Source organism: Anabas testudineus, chromosome 6 (assembly GCF_900324465.2).
Source record: "Anabas testudineus chromosome 6, fAnaTes1.2, whole genome shotgun sequence".
NCBI classification, from domain to species: Eukaryota; Metazoa; Chordata; class Actinopteri; order Anabantiformes; family Anabantidae; genus Anabas; species Anabas testudineus.
The window spans coordinates 15,162,835-15,189,028 of NC_046615.1; the positions used below are offsets into that span (position 1 = coordinate 15,162,835).

Genomic DNA, 26,194 nt, shown 5'->3' on the forward strand with positions numbered 1-26,194 from the left:
GCTATTAGCTTATGGTGATATAAGTAATTGCAGATGTTGGGTGGGTTGCACAGATACGTAGGTCCAACATCAGCAAACGTTACTAGATTTTGTCCATTAAAGGCACCATGTGTCCTCAATATTTTTAGATAATTTTCTGCTCACATGGTGTGTTCCCATAAATAAAATGTAGTGTATTCATAGTATGTAGTGTAGCGTTTTTAATGTAGAAAACAACATGTAACAAGTACTGCTTGGTTTCCTTATTTGTACTTGGTATGAAGGAAAAAGGCTATAGGCTACACACACAATGCTCTGATGAGGTTTATGATGGTGCACCTTCAGCACGAATAAGATGAAATTAATTTAAAATTTAAAATTTATGTATAAAAATACTATAAAAATGTGCAAGATAGCGCACTACCATTACTGTTGTACTGCTACTGGTGTTGTATCATTCAGAAATACCAAAGAAATAAAAAATAAGACCACATATTCATGAGCAAACATGAGTTTTAATGCTATCAAAGATTTTAGATTCAACAGAAGTTGGAAACATCAGATATTTAGATATGAAGAAATAAGTAAAAGCAGTAGTTGATTGTTACAGCATATTGCATGTCTGAATCTATTCCAGTGTATTTTACGTCTTAAGTAATTTACAACAAATAGAAAAAAAAAAAAAACCCTAAGACTGAAAACACAACATCATCCATTTAGTAAAGACCTCTTCATCAGCTATAAAAGACACCATGACACCAACATGTGCTGGTATCTGAACCTGAGAAAATAAACATATATAGACCATTACATCTGGTCTCAGCAAATTAGAATTGTAGTAGAGGAGTAATTAAAGATAAATTAGTGATATTAGTAAGTAGTAAGTTTGGTTTGGTTTCCATTTGTCATCGTCTTATGTGTTCTCTCTACATTTAGTGGTGTGGCAACCGCACGTCTCAACTAAAATGTAGCTCTCGCGCTTGTTGCTGCCATCAGGGCAGGTCACCTCCACTTCCTTTACACTTTTGTCCATTTCTTGACAGCACGTGCACGAGTGCATCAAGTTGTTGCTCTCTGCAGAGTACCTGTGGAAACATTTTCAGACAGCATTAGTTTCAGTCACATGCTGTTTAATGTAGTTTGTGCTCAGTATCCTTCAGATAATTTATTTCAAATCTCACATTGACGAGGACGGTCCACAGGATCCCTCACAGGCTGTGATTTCCACCGGCACAACTGACGTGCAGTTCTTTATATGTAGATAGGTGGTGTTCCTGTACATTTGACAGCTGTGTCGAGGAATGCCTGCAAATGACACATGAATTTTATTATTTACTATTACAAATTGTATAATATAAAAAAACAGCACTATATGTTTTCTCTGACCTCAAATTGCAAAATAAACGTTAATCAGAAACAATTAGCTGGTGAATACATCGACTGCTCCACATAAAGTAAAAGATCATCATTTTAAGCATTAATGTAGAAGGTTCATTGGCTCAGCTTCTTAAGCAGTCTATCTGCCTTCAGTAGAATCAATTAGAGACTTTGGGCTTGACAAAATTACAAAACTTGTAATCAATCCTATTTGCTATTGAAATGATAAAAATAATCAATCAACCATAATCAACACAGACAAACAGATGTATCAAGTACTAAGGGATCATTTAAAAAAATAAACTGTTATTTAAAAAATATGTAGATGAGTTTTTTTAAGTTCCAATTTTCAAAAAAATCATTGTCCAATTTGAATTAATTTTATCAACTCATACTTACATGTTCGGCAACAACCATTAATGTCAGTTTGTTCACTTCCCTGTAATACAGAAAATATGCTTTGTAAAATATACAGACGCAATAGATTAACCCGTCATGCATCGTGGTCACTACAGTGGACAGGTATTTAAAAGCTGTTTTCTTGTATGTGCATGGGTTCTGACTGAGAAGTTGCATATAATCCACTTCTTTGTACGCTAGTGCGTTGGTCTGTTATACTGCCCCTCACTGGTCAGCCAGTGGACAGGTGAAGAACTTATTGAGAGATGTATAGTAAAAAAACTTTACTTTAGTTACTTTAGGGTTAAGATAGTACAGGCAACACAAAGCAGTGTCCTCCTGTATCTGTACATTTCTGCACAGTCTATGCCCCTCTCTAACCAGGTAAATTTCAGAATGTTTAAAATAATAAAAAAATTCCTATCGTTCTTCAGTTAGCCATCCATAATGATCAAGAGAGGAGAAAATACATTTTTAGAAAAATAAATAATATAAATATAATCGTTCCTTTGAGTCTGAGGCAGAGATATGCCGACAGCCGCAAGAAACAATCTTACCGCCATCAACCATCATCATAATCCTCAATTCTGCTTGCTTTGATATTTATTGGCAGTTGGCAAACAGCTTTAGGTGCACTAACTCTAGTTAGTAGAAGTGTGCTCTATTTAGCTATTTTTGCTTTCACAGGTTTAGTACCTGCCCACTCATGATCTATCTAAAACAAATGATTTTTGATTAAAAAGCACAGTAAACCTTTAAAAGTGGCTGTACACTGGCATATCGCATACTTTCAGCTCATTTACAGGATGAATTTTACTTACAGGAACACAGTTGTCTGGATCAAATGGAGGACAAGTTGTTTGGTTTTTATAAATTACTAGGTCATCGTTCACCTTCTGGCAATTGTATGTGGTACAATTATCACCTGGCGGTGACCAAGACTTAGTTGCCTGTGTGGAAGAAGAGTTGAGGAGATCAGGTAAAAACAAACTATTGTGACAAACAACACACATTAAATTTTACAGAAACAGATTCTGAAGGTGTTACTAATGCAATGTGTCTTACATTAATAATAATTTTAGTATCAACGCCTGGAATCTCCAAAACACAGCTTGTTGGTATACATGATCCACAACATTTTCCAGGTTGCTCTTCATATGTATAGCCCTGTTTGGAAAAAAAGAGAAAACAACAAGGTCTGCAACGTCAGTCAATTACATGAATACTTAATTGACTGGATTAGTAAAAATTAAATACTAAGGATAAAGACCTAGCACCTGCTGCCATGACAAATACTTTTGGACGTCATACTGTATATGTACTGGCTTTAAATTCACATTAACCCCATTATTAGTACTGCGATACAGCTGTAAATACATCTTGCAAAGGTACCTCTTGGCACTGTGTGTCACAAGGTCTCGGGTGACAGTTGTAGTTGTTCAACTTGGTCTTGGGATTCTGAGTTTCAGTACAGTGGCAGGTTTCACATGGGCCTTTGGGGAAATCCATACCAGGCTGTGAACAATAAAGAGTAAAGTTTGAGCCGATTTAATAAAAAGGCCACAAAAACTGACAAATACAGATGAGTGAAGATATTCAATATTATTCTGAAGATTACAAGATTAGTTTATCGTATGCTACATTTAGTAACACATTTAAACATTTAAAATATATACTTACCTTGTACTCAGTATCATTGAAGACACAGACACCTATGGGTACTATATACAAAAAAAGTCAAAAATAATTATCACTTTAGAGGATAATATCCAGTATAGTTTAAATGTTTTTTACACACTAAAACCGTAAGAAATAGACCTTTATTAACCTTTATGTAGAACTTACCACAGCTGTAATCAGGGCAGCAACTATCATTAAGGATAATAATCTTCAACTCAAATCCCGGTTCACACTTCTTCTGCGATCTGCAGAGGCTCTTATCACATTCTGAGAAGAAAAGTTAGACAATTAAAATTAGTCAGACAATACATGGAAAATAGGTAATGTACTAAATGTATTAATATCTTTGACATTTCTAAAAGCATGATATGTTCTACTGTGGCAATGACACCTTTACTCAAGTATAAGCTGTGAGTACTTCTTAGTGCAACAAACTGCTTTTAAAAGTAAAAAAACCTTTTTAGATTTCAGATACTGGCCAAAACATCACATCTTTCTCATAACTGTTTGTGTTATTAACATTGTGTGAGCAGATGTAGATTTAGTATCTTAAATCACTTACCACATATCTGTGTGTCACAGCAGTCCACTGTCTTCTTCCCTAGAACCTCACCTTCCTTGGTACAGTTCACTGGTTCTTGTGTGGGACATGTAAGAGGCTTACACTGAACACTCATAGTGTCCTTACTACAAACACACTGCTGACAGCCACTCTGCCAAGTCTCTCCATACTATATGAGGGATAGAACAGAAACACTGAGAAACAGAAGCAAATACAAATCCATTGTAAATAACAAAACTGATTCGTGTATTGTAGAATTTACCTTTTTAGGTTGGCCATCAGGTCCAGTGCAACCTTAAACAAAAGCATGAACAACCAGTTTATTTTTAAATTAATTAATTTACAAACAATCAGAATTTTGTTCAGTTAAACAAATGTGTTTCTTACAGGAGGAAACGCAGATGTCAGAGTTTGAACTGAACAAAGTCAACCCCTCTGGGCAGAAACATCCCTCAGTGAAACGACAATCTGTGCTCGGGTCACCTGTCTCGTCCTGGCAATCCTCTGTGTACTTGTCATTGTATCTTTAAACAATGAAAAACACAAACATCTATTACAACCTAAAATTCCAAACAGTTGGGACACTGTATAATTCATATAAAAACTGAATACAATGATCTGCAAATCTTATTAACCCACATTCACACACTAGAACATAGAAAACCTATCACATGTTTAAACTGAAAAAGTACCATTTCAAGAAAAAAAAGGTAATTTTGAAATTGATGGAAGCAAAACATCTAAACAAAAGGGCAACAGTTTCGCATCCCCTCTTTTTTTTAACAACAGTCTGTAAACTTCTAAGAAGTAAAGTCAGTTGCTGGAGTATTATCCCGTTCCTGCCTGATAGGGTTCTAACTGCTCAATAGTGCTGGCTCTTCTTTGTTGTAGTTTGTGTTTTTAAGATGTGAAACCATGCTGTTGTCATAGATGCAATAAGTGTTTTAGCAATGTCCTACTAAAATATGAGAGCATCTCGCTGAAAAAGACATTGTCTGGATGGGAGGATGCGATATGCTGCTCTAAAACCTGGATATAAAGAGTTTATGGTGTCTTTCCAATAGCAGGCTACCTGTTTCTATCGGCAATAATGCACCCCCGTACCATTGGAGTCGCAGGAACATTGATGTTGCCCCATGTTGTGATGTTAATCACAGAATCAGTCTGTTTTTCATGCAGTGAAGTCTGAGGGCCTTAAGTTCACAAACATCCACTATATAGCCAGTATATGATCCTCATTTATGTGAGTGACCCACCAAAACATTCTTCCAGCTCTTCCTTTTTATTATTTTCTATGTTCTACTGTAAATAAAATGCGGTTTAATTAGATTTGCTAATCCTTGCATTCTGTTTTTATATATATTTGTCCAAACCATTTGGGACCTGTGGCTGTATAAGACAGATATAATATATGATATTAACTATACAGAACCGAGTGCTTACCTTGCATTGCAAGTTGGTACAACAGTTGGTCCACAAGGTTTGTAGACTTTATTTGCTGGACATTTGTACTCTACAATAAGAAAATGTTAATTTAAGTATCAGAATAAAAATAAACTCATCTGAACATAACATTGTTTGCTTTCTACAAAAACACCTACCACACTGTCCTCCTGTAGCGTTCCTCCAGTCTACACAGATAAAGGCGTCCGCACACAACCTGGCATACAACTCCAGACTGGAACAACCCATTTTGGAATTGGTGTGGCAAACATCAAATTTACAGGCCTCATAGAAGTGATCTGGTGCGATTTGTTTGTGGCATCTCTCAAACACCCTTAATGTCAAATCAAAAGAAAGTTGATTAGTTTGAGTCATACAGCAAAACATACTAACAGCATTTTCAAGTTTAATTTGTAAATTCTTACTTGCTGATCAAAATTTCACAAATCTCAGATTTGCAGATTGTTGTTGTAGAAGGTGTTGTTGTAGAAGGTTTTGTTGTAGAAGATAATGGTGGAGAAGTAGGAGGAGTAGACACACAATAAGATTTGTTCCCATCGTTTACCTGCCATTTATTTGCCATCTCAGAACATGAGGGGTGAATCTCGCCATTTGGTAATCGGCAGTCATTATCTGTGCGATTGTCACAGGTACCTAAAATATTAACATGACAGGTATTACAGAGTATTTTTTCTGTTTCTTACAAATCCTGGCACATTTATATTTGATCCAAAAATGGTTTATATAAACGAGTCAAAAAAAAATAAAGGAACAGTTGAATAGCTGAAGTTAAAATACATCAGATGTCAGTGAGGACAAAAATCCTGCTGGATATCTATACTGTAATGCACTGGGTAATGTGTTAGGATTGAAAGGATGCCACATTGTTTGATAGAAATTAACATTTTCAACCTACAGAGGGCTGAATTTAAAAACACCTCTAAAATCAAATTTAAAGAATTATCCAGCAGGTTAGTCCATTTTGCTGAAATTTCTTTTCAGCAACTCAAAATGGAGCTCTGTAGTTTTTTTGCCCCCATGTGCTTGTTTTTCTGGCTGACAATGTTGGGGCATGTTACCAGGGCATCACTGAGCACTGTTGACTGTCTGGGAGTCAACAGTGTAACCTGGTGGCATCATATGAAACGAAACAAAAGTGTTCTACAGGATTTACATCAGGCGAACTTAACTGATTTGATGCTAAACTCTGATTAAAGTGTTCCTTAACTTTTTTGTGACTTATCCCATTTTTTCACAATTTGTTTTTAAACACAATTATTCTAACAGCAAACTGATTCTCAGCTGATGATCATCTTACCACATTGTCCTTCTGTGTTGCCGTGGAAAAGGGAAAATGGCAAATTAACGCTGAACATAAGCCCTTTGAATGACACGACAGCTTCAATTGCCGGGATTTTCAAAAGCAGCTCAATTGCAGTACTTGTGATGACGAAGTCAGTAGTAGAGTAGGTTGGGAAAACTTGCGTGCCGTTAACGTACACCTAAAGAATTGCAATATTTGTACATATTTATAACACTGTACAACATAGGGTTATACATATATATATATATATATATATATATATATATATATATATTTATACATATATATTTATACATATATATATATATTAAGGTAAAAATAATTAAAGACAGTTTATTAAATTGATATTTACCAAGTTCACAGTCTTTGTCCCTCTCTGTTGTGTAAGGATAATTTCATAATTTTTGTAATACACAATCAAAGCTTTAGGACAGGTCACGGTTCCAGAGGGATCACAGTTTTCATTATCAATATAAATCTTGAAATTGTATTTGGGAATTATCTCTTTGACTAAAACGTAGGTGCAGTTTTTCTGGAAGCTGTAATATAGTCCATCAAATGTCACATAATGAGGATCTCCCCAGCCAGAGCAAACACCTGCATATATGACATAAAATTGTTACATCCAAGAAAAACAGTATACTTCATATTTTCAGATTAAATATACTATACAAGACTTTTAATATGACATTGTGAACTTACATCTGCACTCATAGTGGAAACAGCACCCTGCTTCATCATAAACCTTAACTGGTGGCAGCCCATTTACACAGACAGGTTGGGTCACTTCTTTACATGGTACATGTTCTGTGATTACTTTACCATCATCACATGTTTCTGTGGTGCAGTTGTCCGGTTTCCAGGATTCACCATTCTTTTCAGGAAAAAAAACACTGTTATCAATCATAATGTAATATTGCAGATAATATATATTTTCTTGTAGCTTGTTGCTTGAACAAGTTGTTTCCAAAATCTAAATTTATCCTAATGTGACAAGAACATTTTACAAAGACTAAACACAGAGCTAGATCACCACCTTCGAATAAACAACTGAAATACTATAAGTGTATTCTGACTGTGAAGGTAGCCCCTTGCACACTGAAAACTGGAGGATGGTATCAATATTCATTTGTAGTAAGGAATATAGCAAATGGCTGTAGAAACTGTAGACGTTTTCTGAAGAAACCAATGGACACAAACATAAAGGAATGACAGTGAAGATGTTCCAGAAACACATTTAGGGTATCAGAAACAGAAACATATGCCCTCCATTTACACAGTCATTGAAGCTAGAAGTATGTTTAAAATCAGTAGTAACAATCCTATGAAGCTAGGACAATAAACAAAATTTATAGGTTGTACATCTAACCAACTCTCCAATACTGATATCACAAACTGTATCAAAGTTTTAACCATTACCACCAGTTTACCGTGTAGTTTGTTGGGCCCTTTGAATTTAAGTGTTCTTGCATTTTATTGTTAACTTAGATTGACAATTCAAAAGACGGACAAAAAACGTTGAAGTTAAACACTTCTTCTGTTTTATTCTGGGAATTGGAGACCTAGTTTCCTAGTTGAGACCTAGAGTCTACTCTAGAGTGGAAATAATGTTGTGTATTACTGTATTTATCATATTCATGTAAATTCACTTTGAGATGAACAGTGAAAACAAATAAAAATGCAAATACCTTTCTAGGTGGCTTCAGATATGGACAGTCTATGTGTGTGGGAATTGTTGTACTTCCAGGGCTAGTTGTAGTACTGATATAGCTTGTTGTAGTACTATTACTTGTTACAGGGGTTGTTTCAGTGATTGTGATTGTTGTGGTTGGGCTTTCTGTAGTTGTTGTAGTTGTGGTTGATGTTTTTGGGGTAGTTGTGGTTGGACCTTCTGTGGATGTGGTTGGGGTTGGGCTTTCTGTGGTTGTTTTCGTTGTTGTTGTGATTGAGCTTTCTGTTGTTGTTGTGGTTGAGCTTTCTGTTGTTGTTGTGGTTGGTGTTGTGCTTTCATTGGTTGTGGTAGTTGTGGTTGGGCTTTCTGTGGTAGTTGTAGTTGGACTTTCTGTGCTTGTCTTTGTTGTGGTTGGGCTTTCTGTGGTTGTTGTAGTTGTGGTGGGGCTTTCTGTGGTTGTTGTAGTTGGGCTTTCTGTGGTTGTTGTTGTTGGTGTTGTGCTTTCTGTGGTTGTGGTAGTTGTGGTTGGGCTTTCTGTGGTTGTTGTAGTTGGGCTTTCTGTGGTTGTTGTGGTTGGTGTTGTGCTTTCTGTGGTTGTTGTAGTTGTGGTTGGGCTTTCTGTGGTTGTTGTGGTTGGGCTTTCTCTGGTTGTTGTGGTTGGGCTTTCTGTGGTTGTTGTAGTTGTTGTTGTGATTGAGCTTTCTGTTGTTGTGGTTGGGCTTTCTGTTGTAGTTGTGGTTGGCGTTGTGGTTTCAGTGGTTGTGGTAGTTGTGGTTGGGCTTTCTGTGGTTGTTGTAGTTGCGGGTTGCGTTGTGCTTTCTGTGGTTGTTGTAGTTGCGGTTTGCGTTGTGCTTTCAGTGGTTGTCGTAGTTGGGGTTGGGCTTTCTGTGGTAGTTGTAGTTGGACTTTCTGTGCTTGTCTTTATTGTGATTGAGCTTTCTGAGGTTGTTGTAGTTGTAGTTGGGCTTTCTGTGGTTGTTGTAGTTGCAGTTGACGTTGTGCTTTCTGTGGTTGTTGTGCTTGGGCTTTCTGTGGTAGTTGTGGTCAGGCTCTCTGTGCTTGTGGTTGTTGTTGGGCTTTCAGTGGATGTGGTTGTGCTTTCTGTGGTTGTTGTAGTTGCAGTTGTGGTTGAGCTTTCTGTTGTTGTTGATGTTGTTGTAGTGGTTGGGCTTTCTCTGGTAGTTGCGGTTGGACTTTCTGTGGTGGTTGCAGTTGTGGTTGGGCTTTCAGTGGTTGTTGTGCTTGGGCTTTCTATGGTGGTTGTGATTGGGCTTTCAGTGGATGTGGTCAGGGTTGTACTTTCTGTGGTTGTTGAAGTTGTGGTTGATGTTGTTGATCCTGTGGTTGAGCTTTCTGTTGTTGTGGATGTTGTAGTTGTGGTTGTTGATGTTGTGGTTGGGCTTTCTGTGGTCGATGATATTGTGCTTGGGCTTTCGGTGGTGGTTGTGGTTGGACTTCCTGTGGGTGTAGTTGTATTCACAATCACTTCTCCTGTCGATTGTACTGTTGTCTTTGTACTATGTGTAACAACTTCAGGTGTTGTTGTCTCTGTAGTCGTTGTAGTTGCTGTAGTGGAGGTGGGGCTTTCTGTAGTTGTTGTAGTTGTGGTTGCGGTTAGGCTTTCTGTGGTTGTGGTTGGGCTTTCTGTGGTTGTCGTAGTGGAGGTGTGGCTTTCTGTGGTTGTTGTCGTTGTTGTGGTGGGGCTTTCTGTGGTTGTCGTAGTGGGGCTTCCTGTGGTGATTGTTGTAGTTGTGGTGGGGCTTTCTGGGGTTGTTGTAGTGGGGCTTTCTGTGGTGATTGTTGTAGTTGTTGTGGGGCTTTCTGTGGTTGTCCTAGTTGTGGTTGGGCTTTCTGTGGTGGTTGATGTGGGTGTTGTTGTGCAAATGTCAATGCAACATTTGACACGTATTTCATAGTCAAAGCATACACGAGAACTTTGCTCTCTATTATAACAGATCAAGCCATGTGTTGGGCTGCATGTTACTATTTGACCCAGGTCATTCAAAAGTTTGTCTTTATACGCTTTTGCTCTACATTGTATTTCCAGAGGTTTTTTGCAAGCACTCACATCTAGACCAGTAATGTTCTTTATGGGTTCAAAGTCTCCTCCATCGGGGTTAAATGTAGGGTAATGTTTGTTATTCCAATCTGTCCAATCACATACAAAGCAGGATGGGGTTGTGGTTGGGCTTTCTGTGGTTGTTGTAGTTGTGGTTGGGCTTTCTGTGGTTGTTGTAGTTTTAGTTGAGGTTGTTGGGGTTGTTGTGGTTGGGCTTTCTGTGGTAATTGTGCTTAAACTTTCTGTGCTTGTGGTTGCTGTAGTTATGGATGAGCCTTCTGTGGTTGTTGTCGTTGTTGTGGTGGGGCTTTCTGTGGTTGTTGTCGTTGTTGTGGTGGGGCTTTCTGTGGTTGTCGTAGTGGGGCTTCCTGTGGTGATTGTTGTAGTTGTGGTGGGGCTTTCTGGGGTTGTTGTGGTGGGGCTTTCTGTGGTGATTGTTGTAGTTGTGGTGGGGCTTTCTGGGGTTGTTGTAGTGAGGCTTTCTGTGGTGATTGTTGTAGTTGTTGTGGGGCTTTCTGTGGTTGTCCTAGTTGTGGTTGGGCTTTCTGTGGTGGTTGATGTGGGTGTTGTGCAAATGTCAATGCAACATTTGACACGTATTTCATAGTCAAAGCATACACGAGAACTTTGCTCTCTATTATAACAGATCAAACCATGTGTTCCGTTGCATGTAACTTTTTGACCTAGTTCAGTCAAAGGTACATCTTTATACGCTTTTGCTCTACATTGTATTTCCAGAGGTCTTCTGCAAACACTCACATCTAGATCAGTAATGTTCTTTATGGGTTCAAAGTCTCCTCCATCGGGGTTAAATGTAGGGTAATGTTTGTTATTCCAATCTGTCCAATCACATACAAAGCAGGATGGGGTTGTGGTTGGGCTTTCTGTGGTTGTTGTAGTTGTGGTTGGGCTTTCTGTGGTTGTTGTAGTTTTAGTTGAGGTTGTTGGGGTTGTTGTGGTTGGGCTTTCTGTGGTAATTGTGCTTAAACTTTCTGTGCTTGTGGTTGCTGTAGTTATGGATGAGCCTTCTGTGGTTGTTGTAGTGGAGGTGGGGCTTTCTGTGGTTGTTGTAGTTGTGGTGGGGCTTTCTGTGGTGGATGTTGTAGTTGTGGTTGGGCTTTCTGTGGTTGTTGTGCTTGGGCTTTCTATGGTGGTTGTGATTGGGCTTTCAGTGGATGTGGTCGGGGTTGTACTTTCTGTGGTTGTTGAAGTTGTGGTTGATGTTGTTGATCCTGTGGTTGAGCTTTCTGTTGTTGTGAATGTTGTAGTTGTGGTTGGGGTTGTTGATGTTGTTGTGGTTGGGCTTTCTATGGTGGTTGTGATTGGGCTTTCAGTGGATGTGGTCGGGGTTGTACTTTCTGTGGTTGTTGAAGTTGTGGTTGATGTTGTTGATCCTGTGGTTGAGCTTTCTGTTGTTGTGGATGTTGTGGTTGGGGTTGTTGATGTTGTTGTGGTTGGGCTTTCTGTGGTCGATGATATTGTGCTTGGGCTTTCGGTGGTGGTTGTGGTTGGACTTCCTGTGGGTGTAGTTGTATTCACAATCACTTCTCTTGTCGATTGTACTGTTGTCTTTGTACTATGTGTAACAACTTCAGGTGTTGTTGTCTCTGTAGTCGTTGTAGTTGCTGTAGTGGAGGTGGGGCTTTCTGTAGTTGTTGTAGTTGTGGTTGTGGTGGGGCTTTCTGTGGTTGTCGTAGTGGGGCTTCCTGTGGTGATTGTTGTAGTTGTGGTGGGGCTTTCTGGGGTTGTTGTAGTGGGGCTTTCTGTGGTGATTGTTGTAGTTGTGGTGGGGCTTTCTGGGGTTGTTGTAGTTGTGGCTGGGCTTTCTGTGGTTGTTGATGTGGGTGTTGTTATGCAAATGTCAATGCAACATTTGACACGTATTTCATAGTCAAGGCATACACGAGAACTTTGCTCTCTATTATAACAGATCAAGCCATGTGTTGGGCTGCATGTTACTATTTGACCTAGGTCATTCAAAAGTTTGTCTTTATACGCTTTTGCTCTACATTGTATTTCCAGAGGTTTTTTGCAAGCACTCACATCTAGACCAGTAATGTTCTTTATGGGTTCAAAGTCTCCTCCATCGGGGTTAAATGTAGGGTAATGTTTGTTATTCCAATCTGTCCAATCACATACAAAGCAGGATGGGGTTGTGGTTGGGCTTTCTGTGGTTGTTGTAGTTGTGGTTGGGCTTTCTGTGGTTGTTGTAGTTTTAGTTGAGGTTGTTGGGGTTGTTGTGGTTGGGCTTTCTGTGGTAGTTGTGCTTAAACTTTCTGTGCTTGTGGTTGTTGTAGTTATGGATGAGCCTTCTGTGGTTGTTGTAGTGGAGGTGGGGCTTTCTGTGGTTGTTGTAGTTGCGGTTGACGTTGTGCTTTCAGTGGTTGTGGTAGTTGTGGTTGGGCTTTCTGTGGTGGATGTAGTAGTTGTGGACGGGCTTTCTGTGGTTGTTGTGCTTGGGCTTTCTATGGTGGTTGTGATTGGGCTTTCAGTGGATGTGGTCGGGGTTGTACTTTCTGTGGTTGTTGAAGTTGTGGTTGATGTTGTTGATCCTGTGGTTGAGCTTTCTGTTGTTGTGGATGTTATAGTTGTGGTTGGGGTTGTTGATGTTGTTGTGGTTGGGCTTTCTGTGGTTGTGGTTGGGCTTTCTGTGGTTGTCGTGGTGGGGCTTTCTGTGGTGATTGTTGTAGTTGTGGTGGGGCTTTCTGGGGTTGTTGTGGTTGGGCTTTCTGTGGTGATTGTTGTAGTTGTGGTGGGGCTTTCTGTGGTTGTTGTAGTTGTGGTTGGGCTTTCTGTGGTTGTTGATGTGGGTGTTGTTATGCAAATGTCAATGCAACATTTGACACGTATTTCATAGTCAAGGCATACACGAGAACTTTGCTCTCTATTATAACAGATCAAGCCATGTGTTGGGCTGCATGTTACTATTTGACCTAGGTCATTCAAAAGTTTGTCTTTATACGCTTTTGCTCTACATTGTATTTCCAGAGGTTTTTTGCAAGCACTCACATCTAGACCAGTAATGTTCTTTATGGGTTCAAAGTCTCCTCCATCGGGGTTAAATGTAGGGTAATGTTTGTTATTCCAATCTGTCCAATCACATACAAAGCAGGATGGGGTTGTGGTTGGGCTTTCTGTGGTTGTTGTAGTTGTGGTTGGGCTTTCTGTGGTTGTTGTAGTTTTAGTTGAGGTTGTTGGGGTTGTTGTGGTTGGGCTTTCTGTGGTAATTGTGCTTAAACTTTCTGTGCTTGTGGTTGCTGTAGTTATGGATGAGCCTTCTGTGGTTGTTGTCGTTGTTGTGGTGGGGCTTTCTGTGGTTGTTGTAGTTGTTGTGGTGGGGCTTTCTGTGGTTGTCGTAGTGGGGCTTCCTGTGGTGATTGTTGTAGTTGTGGTGGGGCTTTCTGGGGTTGTTGTGGTGGGGCTTTCTGTGGTGATTGTTGTAGTTGTGGTGGGGCTTTCTGGGGTTGTTGTAGTGGGGCTTTCTGTGGTGATTGTTGTAGTTGTGCTTGGGCTTTCTATGGTGGTTGTGATTGGGCTTTCAGTGGATGTGGTCGGGGTTGTACTTTCTGTGGTTGTTGAAGTTGTGGTTGATGTTGTTGATCCTGTGGTTGAGCTTTCTGTTGTTGTGGATGTTAAAGTTGTGGTTGGGGTTGTTGATGTTGTTGTTGTGGTTGGGCTTTCTGTGGTTGTGGTTGGGCTTTCTGTGGTTGTTGTAGTGGGGCTTCCTGTGGTGATTGTTGTAGTTGTGGTGGGGCTTTCTGTGGTTGTTGTAGTTGTGGCTGGGCTTTCTGTGGTTGTTGATGTGGGTGTTGTTGTGCAAACGTCAATGCAACATTTGACACGTATTTCATAGTCAAGGCATACACGAGAACTTTGCTCTCTATTATAACAGATCAAGCCATGTGTTGGGCTGCATGTTACTATTTGACCTAGGTCATTCAAAAGTTTGTCTTTATACGCTTTTGCTCTACATTGTATTTCCAGAGGTCTTCTGCAAACACTCACATCTAGATCAGTAATGTTCTCTATGGTTTCAATGTCTCTTCCATCGGGGGTAAATGTAGGGTAATGTTTGTTATTCCAATCTGTCCAATCACATACAAAGCAGGGTGGGGTTGTGGTTGTTGTGGTTGGGGTTTCAGTGGTTGTTGTAGTCTTAGTTGAGGTTGTTGGGGTTGTTGTGGTTGGGCTTTCTGTGGTAGTTGTGCTTAAACTTTCTGTGCTTGTGGTTGTTGTAGTTATGGATGAGCCTTCTGTGGTTGTCGTTGTCGTAGTGGGGCTTCCTGTGGTAATTGTTGTAGTTGTGGTGGGGCTTTCTGGGGTTGTTGTAGTGGGGCTTTCTGTGGTGATTGTTGTAGTTGTTGTTGGGCTTTCTGTGGTTGTCCTAGTTGTTGTTGTTGTAGTTGAAGTTGTGATTGGTGATGTTGTTGATGAGCATTCTTCTTTTAATACACAATTCATGGTTTCATGATGACAATAACTGAAAGGTAATTGAAAGATGAAATTACTACAATGCAATTTATGCAAATTTATTGTTTTTATGTATAGTGATGTTCATATTTGTAAATAGTGTCTGTGATATAAGCGTACATTCCTTCATTATAACAGTTTAATGAAAATATAAACAGGAGAGTCAACCAACTTCAGTAATGGTTAAGTGGAAAGTGTCTTACCAGATTGTACAATTTTCTTTTGCAGGCATAATCTCCCCTTCTTCATAATGTTTTCCTTCATCATCATAACAGCCGCACTCTTGTACACACGTCATGGTAGCTTCATCCAAATAAGGTTTTTCAGGTGGACAACGTGGATAGCAGCCTTAAAAAGTTAAACGTTCATTTTAAAATCAGAACAAACAGGTTCAGACAAGAAGGATGAGTACAGCTGTGCATAACTGTCACCGTCCCACCCTAAAAAATAAATAGATTTACATTTCTGAACAAGCACACTGCATGCAATCAAGGTAATGTAACTGCAGCCAGATTACATGTTAACATAATGTAAACGTGCTGGTATGATTATAAATAAAAGTAAATGGTCTGCACTTATACAGCACTTTTTTCACCTCTACCTGCCACTCATAGATCATTATTCACGTTTACCCTTTCACAAGCTGACCTGACTCACCAGGGGCAACTTGGGGTTCAGTTTCTAGCACAAAGACACTTCAACATATGACAAAAAGAACTAGCACTATACCACCCATCGCACGATTGGTAGACAAATGTGCTACCTCCTAACCCTATAGCTGCCCCAGAATTCTTCTTTAGATTTGTTGTGACTTACAAGACTTTACGTTTACTGAACAGTGGGATGACAGGTCAGCACTCCTCAAAGTGTGAGGCATTCCCCACTATTGGGGAATAAATACCGTATTTTCCGCACCGCATTATAAGGCGCATAGAATAGACGCTACAGTAGAGGCTGGCGCTAAAGGGAATGTCAACAGAACAGTCAGGTAGGTCGGTTAAACTTAATTAATAGTTTACAAACCAGCGTTCTGACAACTCCATTCACTCCCAAAATGAATAAACAGCTGTTTTATTATTTTCCCTGAGGTAAAGTCAGTGACCTAGAATTTTCGTGACACAGTTTATGTTTGTCCATGTTGATGATGTGCTCTGGCCGTGTCATGCCTTTCAGTTCAAGTGATAAATGAATAACAATAAGTTGTGACAAAGGCAGCTAAAAGTATTATAGTATTGTTCTTAAAATTTGTCAGATTTGTCTTGAGTATTTTAGTTGATCATTGTTAAGATAATTAGTTGCAGAGTGAGCGCTCTTTCCACTCTCTGTTCAATAGAACAGCTTTGACGTATTTTCTCCGTCGGTAAATTAAGCTAGTTTCCACAGTAAAACGAACTATATTTATATGTTTGTGCCTTGGAAAGCATTTGTCTTTGTAAGTATGAACATGTTTATTGTCATTAGAAGTATGTTAGTTGTTACCTGTTACATGTGAGAAATTACGTGTTATTGTAGTTAGCTTCATTCACGTCAAGCTAGCGTGTGCGATGTGTATTATTTGTTTCTGTTTCTTTCAGTTACATATAGAGAAGATAGGATAAAGTGTAGTTGAGAGCAATGTACTCCTCAGTTCACAACTCCAGTAAAGACAAGAAAAGAAAGCCTTGGATGGAGTCTCCTACTTTTGTTAGCTGGCTGTCTAGCTCCACTAAGTTCACGTGTTGTGAGGACCGCACAGGCCGGATCTTGAGTTTAAACTCTGCGTCGTAAGCGTGTCTCTTAATAGGAGCCATTTTGGGGTCTTTGCACAAACACACAAATGGAAATGAAACGGCACGTTTCGCGCAGTAATTTATCCCAGCATGCACCGCGCGCTACTTCTTCTAGGAGGGAAAATAGAGTCGGCGGCTGCTTAGCGTAGTTGCGAGACCTGTTGTTGTAGCGGCTCAATATTGATCCATATATAAGGCGGCTTTTGAGAAAATTGAAGGCTCTTAGGTGCGCTTTATAGTGCGGAAAATACGGTATAATATATAATAATTTTGTTATGTGTTTTAACATTAAACATCATATACTCTAAACAACACTACCACACACAAATAACGGAGCCATTAATAGTATGTGAATTAAATACAAGTACAAATGCATTTGTGACACTGACAACAAACAACAACCAGAATACGTGATTCAGCCTCAGCAGACAAAAGCAAGACAGTAGTCCTAGTCAGCCAACTAGTCTGCAGCCCTGTTTTGAAGAGATGTCCAGTGCAAAACAGGCCCAATGTAGCCTCTAATGTCATACACTCATTGACTTGTTCTAGTTCACTGTTCTTGCCAAATTAATTATTTTATGTTGTTTTGCACAGATTGTAACGTGCAAAGTGATAACACAGTTGCACTTTTATTTTCGGCATTCTGAACTTAGTGTTATGTGATGGTATCAAAATAAAACACATTGACATTTCAATGCACTGGTGGGACCAATGTTCTCCACTCCAGAATTAAACTTATAACTATGATTTTGTTTGTAATTTTTCTTGTAATTGAAGTACTTTCCTGGTTTCCTCAGACCAAAGAAGCTAATTTCATAACATGCGGGGGCTTTTTCTATGGGTTTTTCCAATTTCTTTCTTTCTGATATCAACTTCAGACCTATTATCTGCTTCATTGGTCTTGAAGAATTGTGCAAACCTGGTCAAAGATCTGCTTCTGTCTGTTTTCTAATGCAAGGCGCAGTCAATCTTGAACAAGTCCAATAGCAACTACGAGGAAGTATGAATTATTTTGCTGTCCTATTGCACCAGTCTAGATTAGGGGGGTTTAAGGCTGAGTTACAAAAATTTTATGTATTCTGTCAATTATAATTCATACATAGAAGAATCTGAATCAGGAGGTCAGACCAAAAAGATCAGAGACCAATAACTACACAAGAGTAAATGGTTAGTAATGTCACGTGTAAGACAGACCTTCCCTCATGTAAAATAGAACTTTTGATGAATGACTAAGAACATGACATTTGCTACAAAAATATAGCTGTGTTTGTAGTTTAGTTGCATAGAAAGGTTATTTTAGGAGACAGGATTGTAACGACCTCAATTAGAAAAAGGCAAGCATGGTCATTGTTCTATAAATGAACATAACCATAATAATTCATTTAAGGCAATACATTTGCACTTTTATGCAATTTGTACAATACCTTCTAATGCTGGAATTTGATTGTAGCACATTCCTGAACGATTCCTGCATGTCTTAATGCATGGTTTTCCACATGGCTCATAGTGCCATTCACACTCTCCATCAGGGTTGTAATAATCACAGAACAGAGCTAATAAAAAAAGAAAAGAAAGAGATATTAATGAAAATAATTTTACTTTGCTATAAAATAATAATTCTAAAATGAAATTCAGGCTTCATTTGTTAACATTATAATTAAATTACAATACTAAGATTATGATTGACTATGATTAGGATCTTTACACAAAGAAAACACTCACGGCAAATTGTGGGAGTTCTCCATCTTATGCAGGCTCCAGCCTTATTACAAGCTGCTGCATAGGCAGCTACAGCCGAGCAGAAACACTCACAGTCTCCTCCAGTATTGCAGGCACATGTATCCCCCACACAAGCATCATAAAAACTTTGGGGAGCCACCTTATTGAAAAAAATATTTTGAAAAGTATAAATCGTTTGGGATTATATGTCATATGACAATGCTTGGTAGTTTTCTTACCTTTGAATGACAGGCAGCAAATACTTCACTTTTGATAATGCTGCAGTGTTTTGCTGCCCATGCTTGTCTGTGTGAATTCACGCTGCACGGATCTTTTAGTGTGTTTGCATTAGGACAAGTTGATGACACTTTCCAGCTGTTTCCAAACTGAAAGGCTTCAACCACAATTTCATTGCTTCTTGTGCTGAAATCATTCTTGACATTCCCATCGTAATTCCCACACAGACCACAGACATTGCCCTGGGATAAAATGAAATATATTTAATTTGTAAAATGGCAACTGCTTTAACATTTATCTTAATGACCATAAATCTGTTGACCCACCTTGAATGTCGGGCTGAGTTGGATCATCAGTGTTGTCCTCCTATCCCAGATGAGAACAAGACCATTCTTTGCCTCAATGACAAGATATATACCCATAGTGTTGATGTGATAGGGTATGTCCACTCCTGTGCCTTGCTTGATAACCCTGACATCTTCCTCCGAAAGAACAATTTCATTGTTCTGAGAGAAACAAAACATGTGCATATATACCCCTTAGTAAGATTTGTGATCTATCTATCTATCTATCTATCTATCTATCTATCTATCTATCTATCTATCTATCTATCTATCTATCTATCTATCTATCTATCTATCTATCTATTATTCATATAATTATAACATTGGATTATGTACCCCTAAGTAAAGTTTGATAGCAGTGGAGCAGATGCTTTCAGTTGTTCCACATGGGATGCTCTCAGTCAGGACCCTGAAGGTGCCATTTGTATCATCTCCACAGAAGTCCTACAAGATATTCATATAATAAACTGATATCAGAATTTCAGGATGGACAAATACCAATTCCTAAACTAAAGTACTGCAGAGTGTGTGATATACCTGAGCGAAGACATAGGCACAGTCTCCATTAAAGGAGAATTTCTGTTGATCAAAAGTGGTGTAATGTCCTTCTCCATATATGGTACAGGTTCCATGACAGCCATTATCCGTGCATTCCCAGTTTCTACTTTTGCAAGTGCTGTGATTTAAAAAGAGAAAAGACATTGTCTTGTCCATATATACTAGACAACTAAAAGGTAAACTGACATTACAGGTGCATTACAGAATATAGGAAAGCTAACCATGTGTTGCAGTCCACAGTGATAGTTTTTCCACGACCATAGGATTCTCCATTATATGTGCAGGGACAGTCCTCCTCCTTAATACAACCTCCTTCACCATCTGACAACAGGCCAGCAGGACAAACACAGCCTGAGAGGCAATGTGTGCTAACCTGTACAGTAAAACAGTAATGTGTTTAACATGTGAATCTGATGCTTTTGTGTACACAGCAGCAGTCATGAACCACTGTCACATTCTTACACATTCGATGTCCAGTGTCTGGCAGCTTTTTTGGCACTCTGACCCTTCATCACCTGGCTTTGCACCGGAGCAGTTGAGGAAAACCTTTGGATGGGTGCATGCTGATGACAACAATAGTGTGTTACAAAGACATTGCTCATACTATTCTGTCATATAGAAGAAATACTGTAACAATCACAAGCTTTGTACCTACATTCATTCATGTAGCTTCCTGTACAGACTAACTTTCCACTATGGCAGGAGCTGAAATGCATAAAAAAACAGGTCATGTAGACAAAGAAGTGAAATGTGTTTTCTTGTTAATTCTTGATGATTGTTGTTTCTTTCTAAAGTATATCTTTAGAACATCTGCTACTGGACCAACTGAAGTGTAGCCTTCATACTCATTTTAATGGAGATGGTCAACTGAGCAGTCATACCAACACAGTGGCCTCATGCAAAAATGTCAGATTGATTGATTTCAGTATCGGCTGATGGAAACATGTGGCTCCTTTTGAAATCAAAGCAACAAGATGAAAACTATACAATATTAAGTCACAAAGTGACACCACAGGGGAGCAGTATACATATGGTTACAACAAGCTTTCTCTCTCTACCATTAGTTGAATAATAAGATGCCACAAATAATAATAATAATAATAATAATAATAATAATAATAATAATAATAATAATAATAATAATAATAATAATAATAATAATAATATCATTGTGTGTTAACTTTACAAATACAAGCAAAAAAAACAAAAAGAGAAATCCTCACCAAGTTTGTCCATGAAGTACGATGTCCTGTCCAGGTTGCACCACAGTGTCTCCCATATGACAGGAGCATTGTGAGGCTGTCACACACTCTCCCTTCTCATCTAGGTAGGTTCCCTCCGCACAGCCGCAGCCATCAAGTGGAGTAAAGTCAATCTCACATATTAATTCTGACTGACTAAGAGAGCGACAGGTGCGACCACAGCTTGACATTTGGTAGTCATACACAAATGTAGAAGGGCAGTTACTTGTATATTTTTCTGTTGAAAAGAAACAGTTTAGTTAATGTTTGACAACTATAAACAAATATATAAATATGCAGTAGATTTAATTTGGTCACATTTTGTAGTTTGAGTTACACTTACCACATATGCTGTCTCTCCACCCATTCAGAAAGATACCTGCAGCAGCACATGCATGAACATAGGAGGATATGGCAGCACACAAACACTCTTCACTGTTTTCGCATGCACAACTATCATAAATACAAGACTGCAAAGAGAAGTAGCAACAAATGAAATGAACAGTGTTAGGATGTTGAATAAATAAAATACTTTTATGTAAGACTGCATACAAAAGGAATAATTGCTTACAGCCTGATAGACTTTTGGGTTGATTTCAAAATGGCACTTGGCAAAAATCTCATTTGGGTCTGACAACAAGGAGCACCAGTGCTTCGCATAATTCTCTGCAAAACCAAATAATGATGTTTAGTTTTAGAGTGTTGTGCAAAATTAAGGTTAAAATACAGAGACTGGTGTCAGTGACCTACCCTTCTCTATACTTAAAGTGCAGGGGTCTCCAAATACGTTGGTCACATCAGGGCAGGTTGTTTTGGTCTTCCATGTGTTAGCAAACGTTCCGGCAGTTCCCTCAATCAATCCATTGGTGGTTCTGAAGTCATCAGCTTCAACATCATTAAAATTTCCACAGAGGCCTGGACAAAGACGTAATACCCCATATTAGTACCTAACAATCTATAAATTATAATTATGTTTATGCTATAAAGAGGGAAAAAATATTGAAACATACCTATGAGGTTTCCTTTTTTGGAAACACCGGCTTTGATGTAAACCTGCATAAAAGGTGTGAGCTGAATCTCAAGATCGAGCCCGTAGATAGTGTGGATTACAATAAAGAATGTCGATGGCCTGAAGAGTTTGAAGTCATCTGCAGATAAAAACACATTTTCACACTGAATAAAAAAACTGTTTTATTAACTCTTGTGAGCAAAATTAAAAAAAGAAAAAACTGTCACTCACTAATCAAAAGAGGGGGTTGAGAAGGCACGTTGTTATAAAGGATCTGTCCATTGTCTTGTACCACAAGAATCTTAAGTAAAAAAAAGACAAAATAGTAATAGTTATAGGTTTCAACAAGCATGATCATGTTTCCATTTTATTACCATTAAGCCATAATGTGACGTTATGTTACCATGTGATTCGGCAGTAACAGGGTCACTGCATTCAGGCATGTAGATTTTTCAGATTTTTCACATCTAACCAGGTTACTATGGACAGCGAAAGTCCCATTAGTTTCCTGAAATAGAGATAAAATGCACTTAATCAGTGATGGTACATTTATGTTACTCTGTGGTGCATGTAGACACACAGCAAGTATGTTAAAAGCACACTCTGTCCTTTTTTACACTTTCTTATTATGTAGAAACAAGTTCATTCATTCAAAGTGCGCAAAAAAAAAGTTTCCAAAAAAAAAAAAAACAACAACCCACAAACAGTCGCTTTGGAGAGGGTCTGTTCATGCACCTTTTCAGAGTCTGACTGTCTCACCTGCGTCAGAACATAAGAGCAGTCTCCATGGAAAGTATAGGTTTTAGCATCATAGGTGGTGATGTGGGCCCCACCCAGTACGGAGCAGATACCAGGACAGTCTGTATCCTTACAGCTCCACTGACCCTGAGTGCAGATGCTGTTAACAGAGTTTAGTTAGTTTAAGTTAACAGATATTAAATAAACTGGTTAATGCAAACATTTACTGTAGAAAATCACCATTCATGACAAGTGCTTGAGTATGAGTCTCCAGGTTTGTATGGCTTTCCATTGTGTACGCAGGAACACTGCTCAACAGCAACACACCCACTGTGTGTAATGTCATCAAAGACAGTATCTTGGGAGAAACAGAATGACATGATCAAAGTTGGATCAATTAATTAAATTAATTAATAATAAAGAAAACTGTTCTACACAAAGCCTTTGAGACTGATGCATTAACAGAAGGTCTGGATGGAAAAGTTAACATAACAAACATTTTGACATTTTAACATATGTTCAAAGAATTTTTCAGATAACATTTTTATTTAATAAGCAAATGATGTGTAATAAATATCCATGTTTTAAATCAAATCAATAGAATTTTCACTGGCAGCATATTGTAACTATGTCAAACAAAAGTGTAAGACACCCCTGTCCCTGGTTTTAATATTAAGGAATTTACCGGATGGGCAGAAGCATCCGTCTATGGAGTGCTCCTCACACACTTGGCTTCTCTTGGGGTTGCTGCAGGTGTCAGTACAGGGACTACCATATTCTTTGTACACCATGTTGAACGGACATGTTTTTTCTGCTCAGCACAAAGAAATTTCAGATCAGTAACATTGATTTTGTCAAATAAAGCAGTGAAAACACTAAAAGTTGAACATCAAAAGCCAAGATTCTGTCCCCGTTCTTACCACACAGTTCTGTAGTCGTCCATTTCTGTGGTTTGCCACCTGCGTGAGCGCACTGACGAGAGTACTCTGAGATGGTCGAACACAGGCATGTAGTACTGTTTTTGTTACAGCTGCACAGGTCAATGGCGCAGGCTTTGATGAAGGTATCAGTATCAATCAGGTTTCGACAGGTGAGGAATGCAGGTCCTGACAGCAGGTTCTCACAGATGTCGGTCTTTGGAACAAAGCATAACACATATTTAATGTATATCTAAATTGAATATATATAGTCAGTTCAGGTTCTGAAATGCATTTTCAGATACCTCATTTGAACAGGCCTGTGTGGATGGAGAGATTTCTTCACAGTTTTCAGTAGGACCATTGAGTTTCCATCTCTCAGCATAGATTTCATGACTTACAGATGACCCTTTTTCTAGAGGGAAAACAGGTTTTATAGCAAATCTGAAGACTGATTTTGTGTAACTTAGTTGTTTTATCATATTTACAATTTACCTGTTTTCAACAAGTCATCAGAAATCTGAGCTCCCTTAAAGTCACCACATAGTCCACAGGTCTGATTCTTGAATTTTGCATCCAGTTCAATCTTCAAACCAGGTTAAAAAAATTGAAGTTAAAAGTCAGAAGCCATGTTATTTGTTTGTGAATTGTTGTCATTAATGTTTTCAATGCAAGTACAGATTATTAGTACTGTCTGATAATTTATGTTTTTGTAGTATTTAGATTTCAGCAAAGGCAACATGCTTCTCTATCAGTTAGCAAACATGATTTAAAGCTGCAGTACATAGACCTAACCTTTTACAAGAACATGTATCTTGATTATAATTAAATACCCTACAGAATGTGTGAAAAGAGATGTACAAACTTACCCAGAAGGTGTCTTCTTGATTCCACATGAGAACCAAACCCAGCTTTGCCTCAATTTTGACATATGAGGCACTTCTTTTAATTGAAATCCCAGCTTTGACGAATGGTATGGAGACACTAAAAGGGACAAACATCCTCATGGTAAGATGATAACACATTAAAAATCCCTGTAATCAGTACATCAGTCAGTAATGAAAAGTCACATAATCACAAAAGACTCACAGTTTATCATCGACTTTGATGGAAGTGTTGGCTAATTCAACATTGACCCCGTCCAGTTTCATCATGACCTTCGTAATGACGGGGACATCATTAATCTTCTGACGTTTGAGCTGAATATTGAAAGTTTCATAGTCCCTTTTACAATGGTATGCAAGGACGTAGTTGCAAGTGGAGGGAAGCTGGAAGAACTCTCCATCGAAAGTCTTAAAATGGTAGTTTCCCCATGTACTGCAGAACTGGTTGTTGTGAGAGGGGGTCACATCTAATTTGAGCACAAAATTAGATTCACTATGCTGTATTCAACATATTCAAGTTCGGTTTGTCATCTTTCATGTTGAAAGAACATACCTGTAATTAGTGGTATTTGAGCTGTTGTCTGAACCATAACTTAATAAAATAAAAGAGAAGAGACATGTTTACACTCATAACACAATACCTGTATTAATGATGCAGTATATGGTGAATATTGCATAGATACTGTAGAACTTTAATGATATTTTATATGTTTCATCATGTCAGAGTACAATACCAATGCTGCCTGTAGAGAGTCCAAAGCAGAGGGTGACCCATGGTATGACCCATTCAAGTGGCATCCTGGCTGTTCTCTTGATCCTTGCTCCCTGTCCTCAGATGTTTGAGGTAAATGGAACAGTAATAAATAATATAGGCTATCTTATATACCTTTCTAGGTGTTTGCAGTTTAGGAGGGGTACAGTAACATCCTTTTTGGATGTCATCCCTCGTGGTTTTGTCAAGGTTACACCCATGATTTCTTATAAATGCGTTTGTTTCTCTGCATCATGAATCATTAATCAGATTTAGTTTTTCCGGTGGTTTTGGATAAAACACTTTTTTAAAATGAAAATTAAGATTGAGTACCACTAAGAGCATTAAGAAATAAATATATAAACTCAAGAGCTTTTCTGCAATTGCAGGTAGAATTGTCATGTCCAGCTGGACAGTTCATGTGGCTGACTGGTTAAGAACAATAATAAAACAAACATACAAAAACTGTGAATAAAATTAAAGCACAATGCTGTTTTGCAAATGTAAAACCCAACATACGTGGTTTTAATGAAAAATGTCCCAGTGGAAATGACAACTTGAAAAAGACCAGTACAGGATATGCAGTACATGCTACATCCTTGATTCCAGTCATCCTCTACTTGCAGTGTCAACTTAAAATACCATGGAACTGAAGTCATTAAATGCCCCCACCCTCAGACTGTGTCATTACTGTCAGTGGCGTGTGTTGCTTTAATCTTTTTACAAAGCTTCTACAGCAAACAGAGATTAATCTGAGTTTTTCTTAGTCGTGGTAAAGCACTGTAATGTGATAAAATAATACAAAATAAAATAAATAGTATTAATATAATATAGTTTTTTGCTGTACAGTGAAGACGTTTGGCTTTAAGAAAGGTTCAGAATTTCAGCTTCTATTTCATGGTATTTATCTTTAAATATAATAAAAAATAAAATACAGCATCACCTTTTATATCAGATTACTCCATTTTAAATGACTAAAAGCGATGAAAGAGTTTTAAGGTAAATAAATACTTAATATGTGGTTGTATAGAATTGTTACTGTCTCTCAAAAAGAGCATAATT

At 38.4% G+C, this 26,194-nt stretch overlaps 1 protein-coding gene across 1 annotated transcript; it reads right to left on the bottom strand.

The window, feature by feature from the left end:
* Window positions 1-474: 474 nt before the first annotated feature.
* On the bottom strand, window positions 475-25,225 carry LOC113165691 (mucin-2-like). The gene is made up of 45 exons (XM_026365386.1): window positions 25,116-25,225; window positions 24,935-24,973; window positions 24,587-24,848; window positions 24,367-24,481; window positions 23,993-24,083; window positions 23,803-23,912; window positions 23,501-23,714; window positions 23,266-23,391; window positions 22,821-22,938; window positions 22,602-22,740; window positions 22,246-22,350; window positions 22,074-22,143; window positions 21,844-21,981; window positions 21,584-21,748; window positions 21,405-21,499; window positions 21,177-21,303; window positions 20,816-21,071; window positions 20,248-20,297; window positions 20,055-20,155; window positions 19,814-19,965; window positions 19,572-19,710; window positions 19,371-19,478; window positions 19,017-19,196; window positions 18,693-18,932; window positions 18,457-18,613; window positions 18,159-18,287; window positions 16,645-16,763; window positions 8,453-14,164; window positions 7,467-7,638; window positions 7,117-7,361; window positions 6,759-6,942; window positions 5,866-6,094; window positions 5,599-5,774; window positions 5,441-5,510; window positions 4,385-4,521; window positions 4,260-4,291; window positions 3,998-4,166; window positions 3,601-3,702; window positions 3,436-3,476; window positions 3,148-3,270; window positions 2,821-2,922; window positions 2,577-2,705; window positions 1,756-1,795; window positions 1,161-1,284; window positions 475-1,064 (listed from the first exon to the last, which is right to left on the bottom strand). The coding sequence occupies exons 1-45, from the start codon at window positions 25,177-25,179 to the stop codon at window positions 893-895; spliced, it is 11,568 nt and encodes a 3,855-aa protein (XP_026221171.1). The 5' UTR covers window positions 25,180-25,225; the 3' UTR covers window positions 475-892.
* Window positions 25,226-26,194: the final 969 nt, after the last annotated feature.